The sequence below is a fragment of the Pseudophryne corroboree genome, chromosome 1 (genome assembly GCF_028390025.1).
Source record: "Pseudophryne corroboree isolate aPseCor3 chromosome 1, aPseCor3.hap2, whole genome shotgun sequence".
Classification (NCBI taxonomy): domain Eukaryota; kingdom Metazoa; phylum Chordata; class Amphibia; order Anura; family Myobatrachidae; genus Pseudophryne; species Pseudophryne corroboree.
This window is the reverse complement of record NC_086444.1, coordinates 874306142-874326137: the sequence shown is the minus strand read 5'-3', so window position 1 is coordinate 874326137 and position 19996 is coordinate 874306142. Positions and strand designations below refer to the sequence as shown.

Genomic DNA, 19996 nt, shown 5'->3' with positions numbered 1-19996 from the left:
GGATATGACGTGTACTGAGATGGATATGACATATGCCGAGATGGATATGATGTGTGCTGAGATGGATATGACGTATTCTGAGATGGATATGACATATGCCGAGATGGATATGACATATGCCAAGATGGATATGACATATGCCGAGATGGATATGATATGTGCTGAGATGGATATGACATATGCCGAGATGGATATGACGTATGCCAAGATGGATATGACGTATGCTGAGATGGATATGACGTATGCTGAGATAGATATGGGATATGACATATGCTGAGATGGATATGACATATGACAAGATGGATATGGACTATGCTGAGATGGATATGACATATGGTGAGATGGATATGACATATGCCGAGATGGATATGACGTATGCCGAGATGGATATGACATATGGTGAGATGGATATGACATATGCTGAGATGGATATGACATATGCTGAGATGGATATGACATATGCTGAGATGGATATGACATCTGTTGAGATGAATATGATGTATGGTGAGATGGATATGACATATGCTGAGATGGATATGGATTATGCTGAAATGGATATGACATATGGTGAGATGGATATGACATATGGTGAGATGGATATGATGTATGGTGAGATGGATATGACATATGGTGAGATGGATATGACATATGGTGAGATGGATATGACATATGGTGAGATGGCTATGGATTATGCTGAAATGGATATGACATATGGTGAGATGGCTATGGATTATGCTGAAATGGATATGACATATGGTGAGATGGATATGACATATGGTGAGATGGCTATGGATTATGCTGAGATGGATATGACATATGCTGAGATGGATATGGATTATGCTGAAATGGATATAACATATGGTGAGATGGATATGACATATGGTGAGATGGATATGACATATGGTGAGATGGATATGACATATGGTGAGATGGATATAACATATGGTGAGATGGATATGACATATGGTGAGATGGATATAACATATGGTGAGATGGCTATGACATATGCTGAGATGGATATGACATATGGTGAGATGGCTATGGATTATGCTGAGATGGATATAACATATGGTGAGATGGATATGACATATGGTGAGATGGATATGACATATGGTGAGATGGATATGACATATGGTGAGATGGATATAACATATGGTGAGATGGATATGACATATGGTGAGATGGATATGACATATAGTGAGATGGATATGACATATGGTGAGATGGGGATATAACATATGGTGAGATGGCTATGGATTGTGCTGAGATGGATATAACATATGGTGAGATGGATATGACATATGGTGAGATGGATATGACATATGGTGAGATGGATATAACATATGGTGAGATGGATATGACATATGGTGAGATGGATATGACATATGGTGAGATGGATATGACATATGGTGAGATGGATATAACATATGGTGAGATGGATATGACATATGGTGAGATGGATATGACATATGGTGAGATGGATATAACATATGGTGAGATGGATATGACATATGGTGAGATGGGGATATGACATACACTGAGATGGCTATGGACTATGGTGAGATGTGGGGATATGACATACACTGAGAAAAGCACATGATGCAGCCAGCCAATCACAGCTCTCCTATATAAGCAGTGGTGCTGGCTGGGAGGAGGATCAGTATAGTGTGGAAGAGCTGTGAAGTGGATCTCTCTCTAGGTGGCATTGTCAGCAGCAGAGAAGTGTTACTGAGGCACATTGCAGAGCAGCTCATCTCCTGCCTCAGGCTGCCTGACCCCTTTCTAGGTACTGTACCATTGGGGTGTGTGCAGGGGGGAATGTCTGGTGACAAACACTACCCGAAGAGGGGCTGAGGGGGAGACCAGGGGTGCAGACACATGACACACAATGAGCAGCTAAGCATTTGCAGATCAGCTCAGCTAATAGTTGTGGTTTGCAGGGCAGAGTGTGGGAAAATGTAATGTGCAGCACTCACAGGAGGACAGACACTGAGTATAGGGGAGGGGGAAGCTGTATGCATGAGTGACAAGCTTCCAGTGCCAGCACTCATGGGTTGGGGAGACATCCGCAGGGCAGACTGGCCATCAGCCGAGGTACAGAAGCTGCCTTAGTTTCAGCAGTGGGATAGCATAGCGGTCTGCAGTAATAGCGGCCGTTGGAAGCTCCGCCCCTTGCCACGCCCCCTCATTGTAGATCAGGCTATGGTCTGGTAGAGGAAGTGGTTAACCTGCCCCAGTGTCTTGGCGCGATAACGATTTCTGCGCGCCATGTGATGTTGCAACAGCATACACAAAGCGCAGCAGCTGCAAGTGAGGTGAGTGGTGACTAGTGATCCTTCTGAGAGTGTCTGGCAGCGTTTAGACCTTGCTCATGTGGAAGGCAGGATAAGTTGTGGTGCAGCTGTCTGTGTCCCGCCCCTGAACTAAGGCAGAACACTCGTGCTGGCTCTGCTTAACATTCAGTGTCTGGCCCCAGACTGAGCCAGCCGATCATAGAGTGAGCTGCTGTGAGGTAAAAGCCCTGTCCTCCTCTGCCTGCTCAAGTGCCCATCGCCTGAGTCACTGGCTGGCTCCACGTGGTGTGTGCTGGCTCCCTCTGTAAGAAACAAACAGGAAAGCCAGGTACAATAGGGAGGAAGTGTACTGAGGATTGGAATAACGAGGGAGGGAGGGAGGGGGGGGGGGGGGGGGCTGTGTGTGTACAGAGGAATAGGGGGGGGGGGGCTGTGTGTGTACAGAGGAATAGGGGGGGGGGGCTGTGTGTGTACAGAGGAATGGGGGGGGCTGTGTGTACAGAGGAATGGGGGGGCTGTGTGTGTACAGAGGAATAGGGGGGGGGGCTGTGTGTGTACAGAGGAATAGGGGGGGGGCTGTGTGTGTACAGAGGAATAGGGGGGGGGCTGTGTGTGTACAGAGGAATAGGGGGGGGGGGCTGTGTGTGTACAGAGGAATGGGGGGGGGCTGTGTGTGTACAGAGGATTAGGTATGGTGGGCTGTGTGTGTGTATAGAGGAATAGGGAGGGGTGCTGTGTGTGTGTACAGAGAAATGGGGGGGGGGTGGGCTGTGTGTGTATAGAGGAATAGGGAGGGGTGCTGTGTGTGTGTACAGAGAAATGGGGGGGGGGGGCTGTATGTGTATAGAGGAATAGGGAGGGGGGCTGTGTGTGTACAGAGGAATGGGAGGGGGGCTGTGTGTGTACAGAGGAATAGGGAGGGGTGGCTGTGTGTGTACAGAGGAATAGGGAGGGAGGGCTGTGTGTGTGTGTACAGAGGAATAGGGAGGGAGGGCTGTGTGTGTGTGTGCAGAGGAATAGGGAGGGAGGGCTGTGTGTGTGTGTGCAGAGGAATAGGGAGGGGGGCTGTGTGTGTGTACAGAGAAATGGGGGGGGGGTGGGCTGTGTGTGTATAGAGGAATAGGGAGGGGTGCTGTGTGTGTGTACAGAGAAATGGGGGGGGGGCTGTATGTGTATAGAGGAATAGGGAGGGGGGCTGTGTGTGTACAGAGGAATGGGAGGGGGGCTGTGTGTGTACAGAGGAATAGGGAGGGGTGGCTGTGTGTGTACAGAGGAATAGGGAGGGAGGGCTGTGTGTGTGTGTACAGAGGAATAGGGAGGGAGGGCTGTGTGTGTGTGTGTGCAGAGGAATAGGGAGGGAGGGCTGTGTGTGTGTGTGCAGAGGAATAGGGAGGGGGGCTGTGTGTGTGTGTGCAGAGTAATAGGGAGGGGGGCTGTGTGTGCAGAGGAATAGTGGGGGTGCTGTGTGTGTGTGTGCAGAGGAATAGTGGGGGGGCTGTGTGTGTGCAGAGGAATAGGGAGGGGGGCTGTGTGTGTGTGTACAGAGGAATAGGGAGGGGGGCTGTGTGTGTGTGTACAGAGGAATAGGGAGGGAGGGCTGTGTGTGTGTACAGAGGAATAGGGAGGGAGGGCTGTGTGTGTGTGTACAGAGGAATAGGGAGGGAGGGCTGTGTGTGTGTGTACAGAGGAATAGGGAGGGAGGGCTGTGTGTGTGTGTACAGAGGAATAGGGAGGGAGGGCTGTGTGTGTGTGTACAGAGGAATAGGGAGGGAGGGCTGTGTGTGTGTGTACAGAGGAATAGGGAGGGAGGGCTGTGTGTGTGTGTACAGAGGAATAGGGAGGGAGGGCTGTGTGTGTGTGTGTACAGAGGAATAGGGAGGGAGGGCTGTGTGTGTGTGTACAGAGGAATAGGGAGGGAGGGAGGGCTGTGTGTGTGTGTACAGAGGAATAGGGAGGGAGGGCTGTGTGTGTGTGTGTGTACAGAGGAATAGGGAGGGAGGGCTGTGTGTGTGTGTGTGTACAGAGGAATAGGGAGGGAGGGCTGTGTGTGTGTGTGTGTACAGAGGAATAGGGAGGGAGGGCTGTGTGTGTGTGTGTGTACAGAGGAATAGGGAGGGAGGGCTGTGTGTGTGTGTGTGTACAGAGGAATAGGGAGGGAGGGCTGTGTGTGTGTGTGTGTACAGAGGAATAGGGAGGGAGGGCTGTGTGTGTGTGTGTACAGAGGAATAGGGAGGGAGGGCTGTGTGTGTGTGTGTACAGAGGAATAGGGAGGGAGGGCTGTGTGTGTACAGAGGAATAGGGAGGGAGGGCTGTGTGTGTACAGAGGAATAGGGAGGGAGGGCTGTGTGTGTACAGAGGAATAGGGAGGGAGGGCTGTGTGTGTACAGAGGAATAGGGAGGGAGGGCTGTGTGTGTACAGAGGGATAGGGAGGGAGGGCTGTGTGTGTACAGAGGGATAGGGAGGGAGGGCTGTGTGTGTACAGAGGGATAGGGAGGGAGGGCTGTGTGTGTACAGAGGGATAGGGAGGGAGGGCTGTGTGTGTACAGAGGGATAGGGAGGGAGGGCTGTGTGTGTACAGAGGGATAGGGAGGGAGGGCTGTGTGTGTACAGAGGGATAGGGAGGGAGGGCTGTGTGTGTACAGAGGGATAGGGAGGGAGGGCTGTGTGTGTACAGAGGAATAGGGAGGGGGGCTGTGTGTGTACAGAGGAATAGGGAGGCGGGCTGTGTGTGTGTACAGAGGAATGGGGGGGCTGTGTGTGTACAGAGGAATGGGGGGGGGGCTGTGTGTGTACAGAGGAATAGGGAGGGGGGGCTGTGTGTGTACAGAGGAATAGGGAGGGGCGAGGCTGTGTGTGTGCAGAGGAGACGTGGGGCTTTGTGTGTGCAGAGGAATAGGGAGGGGGTGGGCTGTGTGTGTATACTGAGGAATGATGTGGGAGAGGGGGGATGTGTGTACTGAGGAGTAGTGTGGTAGAGGGGAGGCTGTGTGTACCATACTGTAACTTAATATGGGGATCTGCATATACTGAGGGATAGTATGGGAGAGGAGGATATTTGATTTGGAATGTAACATGCAGTGGTGCACGCAGGGGGGTTATCGGAGTACCTACCTGTGTGAGGAGAGGAAACTGATACCGGAAGCCAGGAGGGAGGGAGGGCGGGTGCTCAAACGCGTCTACTGCAGCGGTTGAGGGCAGGCCCCTAGAAACGTCCCTGGTGCCACCAGACGCTATGCAGTGCCACTGACTTACTGTATGTATGCTGTTGCTGCTTGAAATGCTGTCAATGTCAACAGCACAGGAGCGGGGATGGGTGGGGGGGGGGGGGGGGTGTGACAAATTAGCAGATTCAGTCTCATACCCAGCAGAGATTAGTGTGTGCCCATGTCATGCACAGGAGTGCATGTACTCTGTCCCGGCCTGTCGGAAGATGGCACTGCACATTGAAAGCGCACATGCCCAATCTTCCTAAATATCACTGGAAAGAGGATTGCCGGCCAAAGAGGAACCCACTTCCCGACGCAAAAAGGTGGGAATCAGTTGCCCCCCCCCATGCCCCCCTGGATTTGATAGGCACCCCCCTGTGTAGGTCTTAACTGTTTCACAGCGCTGCAGTTTTTTTTTTTTTTTTTTAAAGCAAATGTGGATCCATGCACTTATTCCATTACCGCTGCCTGGTGTGGCTCTCTACAGCCCTTATTGCGGTTCACAGCAAGAGCCCTAACCTTGGGATTATCTAGGACAGCTGGAGCTGTGGAAACATTAGGGAGACACCAGTGGTTGGTGTATTCTGTTTAAAGGGAATCTTGCAGCTGGAGCCACCATCACCGATCATGTTCACTGTGAGCCATGGGCTAGTGAGAGCTCAGGCATTTGCAAGACTAAACTGGCAGCAACTGACATGGGCAGTGGGAGAGGGTGATCCAGCCAGCGCAGTCCTGGACAGTACAAGCTATAAAGTGTCCAGTCCTGGACAGTACAAGCTATAAAGTGTCCGTCAAATGTTTGTCCCAACATTTGGTTCCCAGGCCAGCAGGATTTGTGTTCTGCATGTGTCATGAGACTAAAGGGAGACCTGACTTGAGAAATCCACCAGTTGGAGCCTAGGCCTGATGTATGAAATGTTTTTATATTTTCTCTTACGTCCTACAGGATGCTTGGGTCCATATTAGTACCATGGGGTATAAACTGGTCCACCAGGAGCCATTGGCACTTTAAGAGTTTAATAGTGTGTGCTGGCTCCTCCCTCTATGCCCCTCCTACCAGACTCAGTTTTGAAAATGTGCCCGGAGGAGCCGGTCACAGCTAGGGAAGCTATACAGAGCTTTTCTAGTAAAGTGATTTTATAGAGGTTTTTTTTTTTCTACAGAAGGCTGTTGGCAACAGCCTGCCTGCAGGAGGGGACTAAGGGGGGGAGCAGTGTCTGCCCTGCGGGGTCTGAGCCACTGTCTCCGCTGACTGGACATTGAGCTCCAGAGGGGATAGATTGCTCCCCGTCGCAGGGGAACGCTCACCCCAGCAGCAGGCCGCCACCCCCTTGCAGAGCTGAAGTGTGACGAGTGAGTCACCGTCCCCCCTAAATAGCAGGGAGTCGGTGTGAAGATGGCGGCTTCAGGGTAGGAGCGCAGTATTAACTGCGCTCCCGGACGGCTCAGCAGTACTTCAGTGCGGCGCTGTGAGGGGCGCCCTGAGCCAGCGCCTGACACTACACTGACCAATTCTGCCTGTCGGGGTCTGCGGATTTCAGCCAGCACCTAAAATCCTCAGGCCAGTATAATCTTGAAGAGCGGGAAGATGGCGCCATCCTCAGAGCGGACCCAGCAGCGTTTCAGCGCCATTTTCCTGCCTGCAATTGGATGCAAGTGGAAGATCATTCCCTCAAGTGCAACTCCAGCTATCTGTACGGTACCAGGGTATTGTAGAAGGGAGGGGAGGCTGTGAAAGACTGTGTTGCCTATTAAGGGACAGTCAGCTCAGGTTTAGGGTCTCCTTATACCTGTAATAGCGCTGTGTATGGGTTGTCTCCAATCTCTGTGTCTCTCTGCCATTCTTGTGGGGAAACTCTGTCTGCCCAGTACTCTGTGTGTATGTGGTGTGATTGGTGTGTATTAGCAAACATGTCTAGAGACTCTGTTTCATTTGCTGCAGAGGATTTATCTTCTCAGGAAGATCCCATCCCATGTAACCAGGATTGCACTGTTGTAGCGCAGATCCCAGCTAGAGAACCAGAGTGGTTAGCCTCTCTTAGGGGGACTATATCTCAGATTTCTGAAAGGGTTGCTAGATCTGAGCAGGCCACTCGGGTACAGCAATACTCTATGGTTGTATGGTCAGATACTGCTTCCTCAGGGTCCCTGCAAGTACATTCTCACAAACGTGCACTTGCCAAGATTATGTAGGATGACACGGACACCGATTCTGACACTGCGGACGGTGACGGGGATGTTTTTCGAGGGGGGCGGCATCACTTGCAAAGGGGGTGCAGTTGATGATTGAAGCCGTACAGGATGTGTTGCACATTTCTGACACAAATCCTGAGCACGTTGAGGAGCCCTTTTTCCCGGACAGTAAAAAGGCCCCTCTCCCCTTCCCAGCATCTAAGAAATGAAATGCTATCTTTGAAAAAGCCTTGGAAAATCCTGAAAAAAAATTCCATATCCCTAAGAGGGTCTTGGTTGCTTTTCCCTTCCCAGAGGAAGATAGAAAGAAATGTGAGTCTTCGCCGATAGCTGACGCCTAGGGAAGCCAATCCCGGGCCATTTTTTCAATCCCGGGTATCTGTGCTGAGTGACGCGGTAGCGGAGCGAAGGTACCATGCCCGAAGCATGGCGAGTGAAGTGATCCATGCGAGGAGACGCGGTACACTAATTGGTGTTCCCGGTCATTCTACGAAGAAGACGACACCAAAAAAACATAAAATACTCATGTAGACCCTTTGTCCATGTCGACCTTTTGTCCATGTCGACCTAAGGTGTGTCGACTAATTGGTGCCGACCTAAGGTATGTCGACCTTTTTGCTGTCGAACCTGAGTCCCTGACCCCAATTATCCCGTACTTGGACGATCTCCTCATAAAAGCGAGATCAAGAGAGCAGTTACTGAACAGCGTATCACTTTCACTGAAGGTGCTGAATCAACACTGCTGGATTCTCAATATCCCGAAGTCGCAGTTGGTTCCTACGACTCATCTGACTTTCTTGGGCATGATTCTGTATACAGACCAGAAAAAGGTTTATCTTCCAATAGAAAAGGCCCAGGAACTCATGACTCTGGTCAAGAACCTATTGAAACCAAAACAGGTATCAGTGCATCAATGCACTCGAGTCCTGGGAAAGATGGTGGCATCATACGAGGCCATCCCCTTTGGCAGGTTCCATGCGAGGACCTTCCAATGGGACCTACTGGACAAATGGTCCTGGTCACATCTACAAATTCATCAGTTGATCACCCTGTCCCCCAGAGCCAAAGTATCTCTTATGTGGTGGCTGCAGAGTGTTCACCTTCTAGAGGGCCGCAGATTCGGCATTCAGGACTGGATCCTGGTGACCACGGATGCGAGCCTCCGAGGTTGGGGAGCAGTCGCACAGGGAAGAAATTTCCAAGGTCTTTGGTCAAGTCAAGAGACTTGTCTTCACATCAACATTCTGGAACTAAGGGCCATATACAACGCCCTACGTCAAGCGGAGACCTTACTTTGCGACAAGCCAGTTCTGATCCAGTCAGACAACGTGACCGCAGTAGCTCATGTAAACCGCCAAGGCAGGCGGCACAAGGAGCAGAGTGGCAATGGCGGAAGCCACCAGAATTCTTCGCTGGGTGGAGAATCATGTAAGCGTACTTTCAGCAGTGTTTATTCCGGGAGTGGACAACTTGGAAGCAGACTTCCTCAGCAGACACGACCTACATCCAGGAGAGTGGGGACTTCATCGGGAAGTTTTCGCACAGATTGCGAGTCGGTGGGTACTACCCCAGATAGACATGATGGCGTCTCGCCTCAACAAAAAGCTACAGAGGTATTGCGCCAGGTCAAGAGACCATCAGGCAGTAGTTTTTCCAGTCGGACTATGTATTTCCTCCTCTTCCCCCTCATACCCAAGGTGTTGAGAATGGTAAGAAAGAGGAGTGAGAACAATCTTCATTGGCCACGAAGGACCTGGTATCCGGATCTGCAGGAAATGCTCACAGAAGATCCGTGGCCGCTTCCTCTAAGACAAGACCTGTTGCAACAGGGACCCTGTCTGTTCCAAGACTTACCGTGGCTGCGTTTGACGGCATGGCGGTTGAACGCCGGATCCTAGCGGAAAAGGGTAGTCCGTATGAGGATGCAATGTAGTCAATATGCCGGCTGTTGGGATCCTGGCGGTCAGTATGCCGATGCTGGAATACTGTCAAGCAAGGACTATTCCCTCTCCTGGGGGTCACGAACCCCATAGTGGCTGAATATAACCTTGTGCCGGGATCCTGACAGCCGGTATCCCGGCCACCAGCAACTCAACCCACTAAAATGGGTGCTGTGCATGTATGATCAATTGTGAATGTGTGTTCAGCAAGACCACACATGCGTACAATACCCAGCAGCTCTCAAAGCACATACAGGCTTCTTTCTGTGTCCCTGACCCTGCATGTAATCCTTAATACGGGATGTAGTTGGCTTCCTGGCTTTTGGGATGCCGGCGCCTGGAATCGCGTGTCAGTCGGAAAAATATCATGCTACACGTTGCCATATATTCACCCCATGCGCTTGCCCGCTGCACATGCACATTCTCTCCCGTGCGTGCGCATATTCGCAGTTGCGTGATGGCACCTCCACGGCCATGCACTCGAGCGTGTGGTATGTGCATTTACGGTAGAGTTTGTGCGTCTAGCGGGCGACTCAATCGTTACATAATAAATCTAAATAGTATGTTTTATAGGTAATGTTCCCCTTAATAATAACTGTAAGTTTGTTTAATATGACTGGTTCATGGACTTGGGAATCCTTCTTTTCATGATACAAAGGTTGAACAGTGGTGTCTGGTACCTAACCGAAGAGTATTTTATTAGTAACAATCCGGTGTTGGTTAGGTAAAGATTAATCGCTCCTGCGTATAGTTATGTCTATTAGTAGTTTCTGGACATTTACTATATTTGCGGTTCATGCATGCGGCGGGAATCCTGAGATTCCCTCCCACCTGAGCTGTTTGTAATAGTCACAGCCCACCTGTTCAAATCCACCTATGACCTTTTGTTACAGTGCAGAGAGACATTCTTGTGTCCAATGAACAATGCGATTGTAGGGCCCTTTGTAGTGTACTGTATGTTGTGTATATAAAGGCCACTGTCCCCAGACCGGCCAGTACTCTCTCTCATCAACATTTATCTCTGATAATTGGAGGACTGGATCCGGTTGCGCTGGCGAGTGTTCCCCGTATGGTATGTTTCTCTGTGGCCACTTTGTTACCCATGTAATGTTAGCCATTCATTCTTATAGGCCCTACACACTGGCCGATATAATGAAAGATATGAACGATCTCGTTCATAAATGAACGAGAACTCGTTCATATCTTTCAGTGTGGAGACTACAGCGATGAACGATGCGCGTCCCCGCGCTCGTTCATCGCTGATCTCCCGTCGGCTGTGCATGCAGGCCAATATGGACGATCTCGTCCATATTAGCCTGCACTTCAATGCAGCCGGGTGACGGGGGGAGTGAAGAAACTTCACTCCCCCCGTCACTGCCCCCCCGCCGCCGGGTTGCTCGTCGGCCGTATCGGCCGTCGGGCACCTCGGCGGCGAATCGCCAAATGAGTAGGGCCCTTTAGTCTATGTATTTGTGTTTGCGATTGTGCCGCTATTGTATATTCATGTGTAGTTATTCTGTTAGATATTAATGTTAGCCTGTAGTGTATGAAATGTTAACTGTGTTTCCCCTTTTGATATAACTAAATCTCGTTAGTAAAGGTTTAGGAGCCTTAGCAAGGAATTGTGTGTTTATTACATTGCTGAGGGTATTCGGAGCGTCTCAATCGCTCAAGCAGCTTTTATATTAACAAGGTTAAGCAGCATTATATCGCTACAGTATTTCAGTAGTAAGGTTTACAGTATAAACTCAATCTTTCAGTGTGTTGCATACAAGGTTTACTGAGTGTCATCCCGTGAGCGTCTGCGCCGCTCGTGTTCCCCTCGCGGTCACAGCGTCCGCTACGCTAGTAGCATAGCATTACGGTAGTCGGCCGCCTATAGCGTGTTCGATACCAAGCGTAAAGCTGTGAGTGAGCGTGCCGCTCGTGCGTCTCGACCACGGCTAAGCGTCTGCTACGCTAAGTGCGTACCCTTACGGTACCCCATACGCCAATTGCGTACTGAGTCTCTTACCCACATATAGTGAATGTTATAAGGTAAATAATCAGCTTTATCACCCGATACTGGTGAGAAGACCCATGCCGGAATCCTGACTCCTCTCACAATGCCTGAAACCTGTCTGTTGGCATACCAAACGTAATTATGCTGGGGAGGCTTGGGAATAGGCTATCGGAGGGGAAGGAGGGGTAAAGTTTAGTCAGTAGGGGATGTCTTAGGGTTAGGTTGTGGGGGAAAGGCTTATGTTTAGGTAAGTAGTGGGAGAGGGTTAGTAGATTTTTCTGCATAAAATTATGCTTTGGTGTAGAGTTCTCCCAATTCCAGGATTAGTCTTTACCATCCGAGACAGTTGGCATAAGTTGTAGTTTATCAAGGGGCGTCTGTTTCATTCAAAAATTTGTAATGACTCCCCTCCTGGGAGCAACAATATAGCAATATTGGTCTTCCCACAATACATGAATGGTGAGCAGTGGAAATGTGTTCTGTGGAGTGATGGTGAATCACGCTTCTCTGTTTGGCAGTCAGGAGTGCGAGTCTGGGTTTGGCAGATGCCGGGAGAATGGTACCTGCCTGACTACGTTGTGTAAACTGTGAAGGTGGAGGAGGGATAATGCTATGGGGCTGTTTTTCAGGGTTTGGACTAGGCTCCTTTTCTCCAGTGAAGGTCAATCTTAATGCTTTAGCATACCAAGACAGTTTGGACAGGGCTATGCTTCCAACTTAGTGGCAACAGTTTGGGGAAGGCCCTTTACTATTCCAAGATGACTATAGTCCTTGCGTTATGCACTGGGGTACAAAGACACGGTTTGATGAGTTCTGTGTGGAAGAACATGACTGGCCGCACAGAGCCCTGACCGCAACCCCATCGAGCACCTTTGGGATGAACTGGACCGGAGCTTGTGAGCCAGGCCTTCTCGTCCAACATCAGTGCCTGACCTCATAAATGCTCTACAGAATGAATAGGCCCAAATTCCCATCGAAACGCTCCAAAATCTTGTGGAAAGCCTTCCAAGAAGAGTGGGAGCTGTTCTATTTGGAAATTAAGTACCTGCTCCATATGTATTGGGATACAGTGTCCATATAGTGTATATGCAGAGGTGCCCAGCTTCATATTTGACGCAATGTGTGCTCATGCATCTGTATGTGCATGTGTGTGGATATTATTTGACATCAATTAAATCAAAATCTGTGTGTGAGTGCTTGGATTGGTAATCATGAATGCTAAATATATAAATATTTGTACTTGCCCTTATTTTTAAAAGTTATTTGAAACTAAATTTTGATTTATTTTTGTTTTTGACTTTAAAGGGTGTTCTGTGAAATCTGGCAGTACAGATTTATACTGAAAGCAGTTCTAAGTTAAACACGGACTAGTCTGTGAAGGAGCGTGTCGTGGATTACGGCTGAAAACAATCTCGTTTCTGTCCTCTTGACTGACTTGACTGATTCCTTTGGGAATGCAGAAGGAGCTGTAGATTATGGTGGCCCAGCGAGGGAATTTGAGAGACTTCTGATACAGTTTTGCAAATCTCCAAATAATTTGAAGGACAAGATAATTCCAATATTATTATTTTTTTTTTTAACTATATATCAACTAAATATATATTCAATTGCAACCATTAACCATGAGTTACTCTTTTTGTATTTTCCTCTGTTTATGTGTTAATTTCATATTAATCGAGGCAGTGGAAGATATTCAAGAATATTTTCTTTCACTAAAGTCAAGCTGTACTATTGCAGAAAGGGCTATTTTTTCAGTGGATATAAATTTTTTGGAACATCTACATAGAAAACTTGAAAGCCATTTAGAAGTTTTAATTGCAATGCTCATTGCATGTCACCATTTTATTAGCGGAAACAGTACTTTACTTCCAATGCTAGAAGACATATCTCAGCATACAGTTTTGTTAATTGAGGATATCCAAACCAGGATCAATCATTTATTTGACTGTAATCAAACACCTGGATATTCTGCTCCCCTTCTAAGTGTCGGTGTAGGTAGGCCAAGGTAAGTTTCATTTTCATCAACGTATTCTTCTTGATTGTAAAAATGCTCTATAATAAGAAATATCAAGCTGAAAATATCACTTTAAGTTTGTGCTACCAGCCCACTGCCAGTGTGTACCCAGCATTAGGCTGCAGAAGGGGATGGTTATAGTTAGGTAGCTGAAATGGACAGTTAGGGTTAGGCTGTGGGAGCGGTGAGATAGTGCTAGGGTAATAATAGTGACCGTGATCCATTGGAATTTTTACTGTCAGGATTATACTGAACAGGTGCCAATGGGTGGGACCCTTCCATACTCTGTGTTCCTGGCGAGTTATTTTACTGTATTTTATGAAGTTCTGTCAGTATGTTTTCACATTCTGCTCCAGGTCATAAATTTGCCAAATATCAACTTTTAGCTTTGTTTTAACAGAATAATATGATTAATTATTATCTATTTTGTGATGACACCTCGACTATTTTCTATTCATAAGTGATTGGCAATGCAACCATGGATTGTATGCTTTTCAGGCAAGGTCTATTGTTATTTGAATAAGTGTTAAGTTTAGTCCATTTTTCTGTTTTTTCTGTGTCATTTTCACAATAACACAATTACATTTGCAGTAGTCTCTTGCACCTGCATAAAAGTGTGTGATTGTAGCTACATATATTGTAAACATTCCCATATGTTATGATGTGTTACAAGTTATGGTTATTTTTCTAAAAAGTTAGGTTTTTGGCATTTAGAATCTTGTATTACAGGTTGAGTCTCCCTTATCCAAAATGCTTGGGACCAGAGGTATTTTGGATATCGGATTTTTCCGTATTTTGTAATAATTACATACCACAATGAGAGATCATGGTGGTGGGACCCAAGTCTAAGTACAGAATGCATTTATGTTACATATACACCTTATACACACAGCCTGAAGGTAATTTTAGCCAATATTTTTTATAGCTTTGTGCATTAAACAAAGTGTGTGTACATTCACACAATTAATTTAGGTTTCATATACACCTTATACACACAGCCTGAAGGTCATTTAATACAATATTTTTAATGACTGTGTATTAAACAAAGTTTGTGCACATTGAGCCATCATAAAACAAAGGTTTCACTATCTTACTCTCACTCAAAAAAGTCCGTATTTCGGAATATTCCGTATTTCGGAATATTTGGATATGGGATACTCAACCTGTATAAAAATGCACATTTGTTGACCGTTAATTTCAGGACTAAAATGAAAACAAAGATGTACTGATTAAATCTTGACTAAAACGAAACAAAAACCAATACTAAAATGTGATTTTACTTTAAATTTATTCATTTTTTAAGTAAATGACTAAGACAAAAACTAAATTGAAAATACTTGTCAAAATTAACTATGATGTAAAGGATGTGACATCTCTGGCACTAGCTAGTGCGCCCACTGTGTAAGGGCCACTACTCTGGCATAATGTGTGTAAGGGGAACTATTGTGAAGCATAATGTTAATAAGGGTCTCTAGTGTGTGGTGTATTGTGACTAAAGGACACAACTATGTATTGTAATGTGAGTAAAGGGCGCTACAGACTGGTCGACCCGCCGCCAATACGGCAGACGGGCGACCTGGAGGTGGGTGGGGGAGAGGTGACGGGTGGAGTGAATTTTCTTCACTCCCCCCGTCACCCGGCTCTATAGCAGTGCATGCAAATATAGACGAGCGTCCATATTGGCCTGCATGCACAAGCGACAGAGCACTAACGATGAACGAGCGCGGGGCCGCACATCGTTCATTGTTGGTGCCTCCACACTGAAAAATATGAGTGGTATTTCGTTAATTAATGAACTAGATCGTTCATATCTTTCACTGGTATCGACCAGTGTGTAGGGCCCTTAAGGGGCAATTCTACTGTCTGGCATAATTTGAATTGGTTGTGCTCTTGTGGGGCCATGCCCTTTTCACACAAGACCACACCCCATTTTTAACACGTGCCTTTCCTTTTTCAAATATGACAGGGGGGCAGTCATCTACTGTGCCAGGTGCACTCCAACCTTTACATAATTTTATTTTGTTTCTGAAGATAAAAAGCTTTTTAAAGTGTTAACAGAAGCGGTCTTAAGATGGGAGGCATTTGATATAAATAGCACGGCGAGCGCAGTGAGCCTGCAAGGGACTCTTTTGTGCTCACCCTGTTGCCAGGATCCTGGCGCCGGTATCCAGAGTGTTCGCTTACCGTAGTAGACCCTTTAAGATATTTATCTAGTCTTTAAAAAGGCATAGGTAAATGAATGCATATTTCGATACATATACTAAAGATAGGTTATGTGCACATCTCTTGTGCAATTATAACAAAATTGTGTCTATTACAAAACTTTTTTTTGGAATATGTGACAAAGGAAATAACTGCTGGTTAATGTGGGCATTCACCGGTACAAGTGATCATTATCTGAAACTTGAACCTGACACATACCATCTGTAAATTATGCCGATTTTTGGCCATATATGCCTTATATTCAAGATTCGGAAACACTAGTACAAGAATAAGCCCTTACTGCTCGTGTCCAAGTACCCTTTTTAACACCGTAATTGCCTCTCCAGATGTAAATGTCAAAATGTTACAAATGTGAATATTGTTTTATGAGCAAGTTCTGTGCAAAATCGCACAAGAGATGTTTATGCAAATGTACAGAGTCTGAGTCATTCACTCAAGGGTGTTATGAAACAGACAAGTGTTTATTAAAGCTGATAGGTAGATAATGATATGATACATTTTCAAAAAGTGAATGACTACTTTAAAAAAAAAAAAGGGAGGGTTTCGGCCTGTGAAACACATTCACAAATTCTTCAAGATCTCACAACAGTATTTATTAATGTTTTTTTTTTTTTTTAAGGTTCATTGTTTCTAGAGAACAGATACAATATTTGTGGGAACTAGGCTTTTCGTGGATTCGAATAGCAACTTGCTTAAACATCAGTGTTTCAACTTTGTACAGAAGACGACAAGAACTAAACTTGCCTACATCTTCTGACAACAGATTCAGTGATATATGTGATGATGAACTTGATCAGCATATCTTGAGTTTTCTAAATTCCACACCAAATGCTGGAGAAAGTTATATTCAAGGTAGTCTCAGAAGCCGAGCACTGAGAGTACAGAGGTGGAAAATTAGAAGGAGGCTGCAACTTCTGGATCCTGTTGGCCGAGCTGTTCGTAAAAGACGGGCTATTCAGCGTAGAGTTTATAGTGTACCAGGTCCAAATCATTTGTGGTAAGAACATGTTGTTGCAATCGCGCTCCCAGGGCTCGATCCTTCCCGTCAGGATCACAGAATATTATACCCGCTAGGGACACCAACACCTAAATCCTGAACAGGATCAGGACACCAGCGCCGGAATCCCGTCAGGATCCAAATCTCTGGATGCCAGAGGAGGTGAGTATGTAGCCGAGGGTAAGGGGGAGTGTTTAGGCACTTACTGGGGGAGGTTAGTGTTAGGTTGCGGGTTGAGGTGGTAAGGGTTAGGCACTAAGGGGTAGGGTTAGGTTTAGGCTGTGTGGAGGTAAGGTTAGGAACTAGGGGGTGAGGTTAGGGTTAGTCTGTGGGAGAGGAGTGTTAGGCTGCGGAAGGTGGGAGGTTAGGGTTAGGAATTAAGGGAGGAGGGTTAGGTTTAAGCTGCTGGGGTTTAGGGTAAGGCACTATGGGGGAGGATAGTGTTAGGCTGCAGGAGGTATAGGGGGGTAGCATACTTGCTGAGCCCGTCGGGATGCCAGTGTCAGGATATTTACTGCCGGCATCCTGATGGCCAGGATATTGTATATAATCCATTGTAATCAGCTGTGTGCACTTTCATTTAGGCTTAATAATCCAATAAACCAGAACCTATTTTTTTTTTTATCATTTTATTTTTTTGGTCTACTGTACACAATGTAATGGTGTGAATAGTAATTCTACTACTAGTATTATTTTATTGATATAAAAAGGGATTACTAAACTAAAAATATATTATATATCCCACCCATGTAATGTAAACTTTTCTTTTGTACTCGACAAATAAAGCATTAGTTGGTTTGTATATTAACTGTAGTCTGTCAGGGTTTGCTATTGATAATAACTTCAGATGGTAGAAAAAAAAACCTCTCCAAATCTGGTATAGTTGACACATTGTACCTCATTCAGATGTGATTGCTGTTTCTATCCTTTAGCTTTTTCCAATATATGCATATACAGGTTGAGTATCCCTTATCCAAAATGCTTGGGACCAGAGGTATTTTGGATATTGGATTTTTCCGTATGTTGGAATAATTGCATACCATAATGAGATATCATGGTGATGGGACCTAAATCTAAGCACAGAATGCATTTATGTTACATATACACCTTATACACACAGCCTGAAGGTCATTTTTGCCAATATTTTTTATAACTTTGTGCATTAAACAAAGTGTGTCTACATACACACAATTCACATATGTTTCATATACACCTTGTATACACAGCCTGAAGGTCATTTAATACAATATTATTAATAACTTTGTGTATTAAAGTTTGTGTACATTGAGTCATCAAAAAACAAAGATTTCACTATCTCACTCTCACTCAAAAAAAGTCCGTATTTCGGAATATTCCGTATTTCGGAATATATGGATATGGGATACTCAACCTGTACTTGCAAATGTGAACAGCAATCTGAGCATAGATCTGCCCACTGCTGCCTCCTAGCTGGCATACAAATACTGATAAATCAGTACCATAGTTTCATATGGGTGCGTCACAAAGATATAGTGCCTCTGTAGACATGCAGGCTATGCTTCTCTCCCCGAATGCAGCGATCTCTCCAGTAGCAAGGTAATTAATAGCTGATCATTTATGCATGACCAGAAAATGCATTCTGAACATCCATGACTCATGTGTTCACCCAATCACTCCAATTTACCACCACGAACACTGTCTAAATGGTGTTTGCGACTGTTATCATAATTCATGCACTGTGCATGCGCATTGCAGCTCTGAGGTATGCACATTTTGAAAAAAGAGACTGATGTGCCTGCTGCAGCTGTTTTGCAACTAGATAAGAATGAGAGCATTGTTCTTAACGGTATATACTTAAGGATGTATCCTTTGGTTAATTGTTCCACAATATTTAACCTAGTTACAGTATCACCTTTGTGTTAGTAGGTGCTCACAATTATTAAAAGCCCCTCATTTCTTAAGAAACGCATAAACTTAAATTAGACAGTTGTATAATTTTGAGTAGCAATATGTGATTTTGTTGAAAACAAGGTCATCATAATAACCATTATTTTTTTTCCTTTCTTTCAGGCATATTGACAGTAACCACAAGCTAATCTCTTGGAGATTTGTGTTCCATGGTTGCATAGATGGGTTCAGCAGAAATATAATTTATCTTAAAACTGCTACAAACAATAATGCATCAACAACACTGCAATTATTTCAAAAAGGTGTATCAAGGTTTGGATTACCATTACGAGTAAGAGGAGACATGGGTGTTGAAAATATTAACATAGCACGTTACATGATTAACTCAAGAGGACCTAATAGGGGTAGCTTCATAACTGGCCAGAGTGTTCACAATCAACGGATAGAACGCTTATGGGCAGAATTAAACAGAGTTGTCATCTACTACTTTAAAGATTTATTTTTATGGATGGAGCATAGAGGAATACTAAATACTAACAATGAGTGCCATCTCTTTGCTTTGCATTATGTATATCTGAGAAGAATTAATCATGCAGTAACAGAATTTGTTGCACAATGGAATAATCACCTTATGAGCACTGAAAGATACCATTCCCCAATGCAGTTATGGACAGCTGGAATGCTTCATAATCCAATGTTTGACACAGAAGTAAACATCGATGAGTATGGCATAGATAACTATGGCTCTACAGCCACAATAGAAACAAATAATAATGTTGTTGTACCAGACAATACCATTATATTGGATGTAGATGAGATGACAAACCTTTGTCTACAATTTGATCCCACAACAAATGATTTTAACCACGGAGTTGAACATTTTAAGAACACCTGTGATTTTCTTGAACGTCTAAATATAATTGTATAAAGATAATGATTTTTAAAAAAAAATTAAGAACTTTATTTGTTAAACATGATACTGTTACAACATTAAAATAAATTCAATCTCTGGAAGCACTTTATTTGCACTTTTATTCATTTACTAAAAACCTGCTTTATCAAAGGCACGCAATATTTTTTCACCTTGATCCTCTAGAGGACACTGGAGTACATACAGTACACTGGGGTATAGACAGGTGGATAAATATATCCTGACACTTAAAATTTCTTTAAATAAGTTTAGCTCGCTCCTCTCCCTCTATACTCCTCCAAGACCATTTTAGATTAGTGGTTTGAGTG

General features: G+C 45.4%; 1 protein-coding gene across 4 annotated transcripts; it reads left to right on the top strand.

Annotated features, from left to right (window-relative positions):
• Positions 1-1658: 1658 nt before the first annotated feature.
• On the top strand, positions 1659-19771 carry LOC134914658 (uncharacterized). Of its 4 annotated transcripts, none has more exons than XM_063920065.1 (4): positions 1659-1786; positions 12942-13641; positions 16493-16870; positions 18920-19771. In XM_063920065.1, exons 2-4 carry the CDS (start codon positions 13259-13261, stop codon positions 19683-19685), a joined length of 1527 nt encoding a protein of 508 aa, XP_063776135.1. In that variant the 5' UTR covers positions 1659-1786; positions 12942-13258; the 3' UTR covers positions 19686-19771. The 4 variants fall into 4 exon arrangements, 3 of the variants coding, with proteins under 3 accessions (XP_063776135.1, XP_063776134.1, XP_063776136.1); XR_010177379.1 differs by lacking the exon at positions 1659-1786 and adding an exon at positions 2433-2622 and having other exon boundaries at positions 16493-17032; XM_063920064.1 differs by lacking the exon at positions 1659-1786 and adding an exon at positions 2451-2622.
• Positions 19772-19996: the final 225 nt, after the last annotated feature.

Bases quoted from the DNA above. Each gene is read 5' to 3' on its own strand.
- LOC134914658 (XM_063920065.1), top strand. From the start codon at position 13,259: ATGAGTTACTCTTTTTGTATTTTCCTCTGTTTATGTGTTAATTTCATA. The intron at 13,642-16,492 runs GTAAGTTTCATT...TTTTTTTTTAAG, and splicing joins GTCGGTGTAGGTAGGCCAAG to GTTCATTGTTTCTAGAGAAC. The intron at 16,871-18,919 runs GTAAGAACATGT...CCTTTCTTTCAG, and splicing joins CCAGGTCCAAATCATTTGTG to GCATATTGACAGTAACCACA.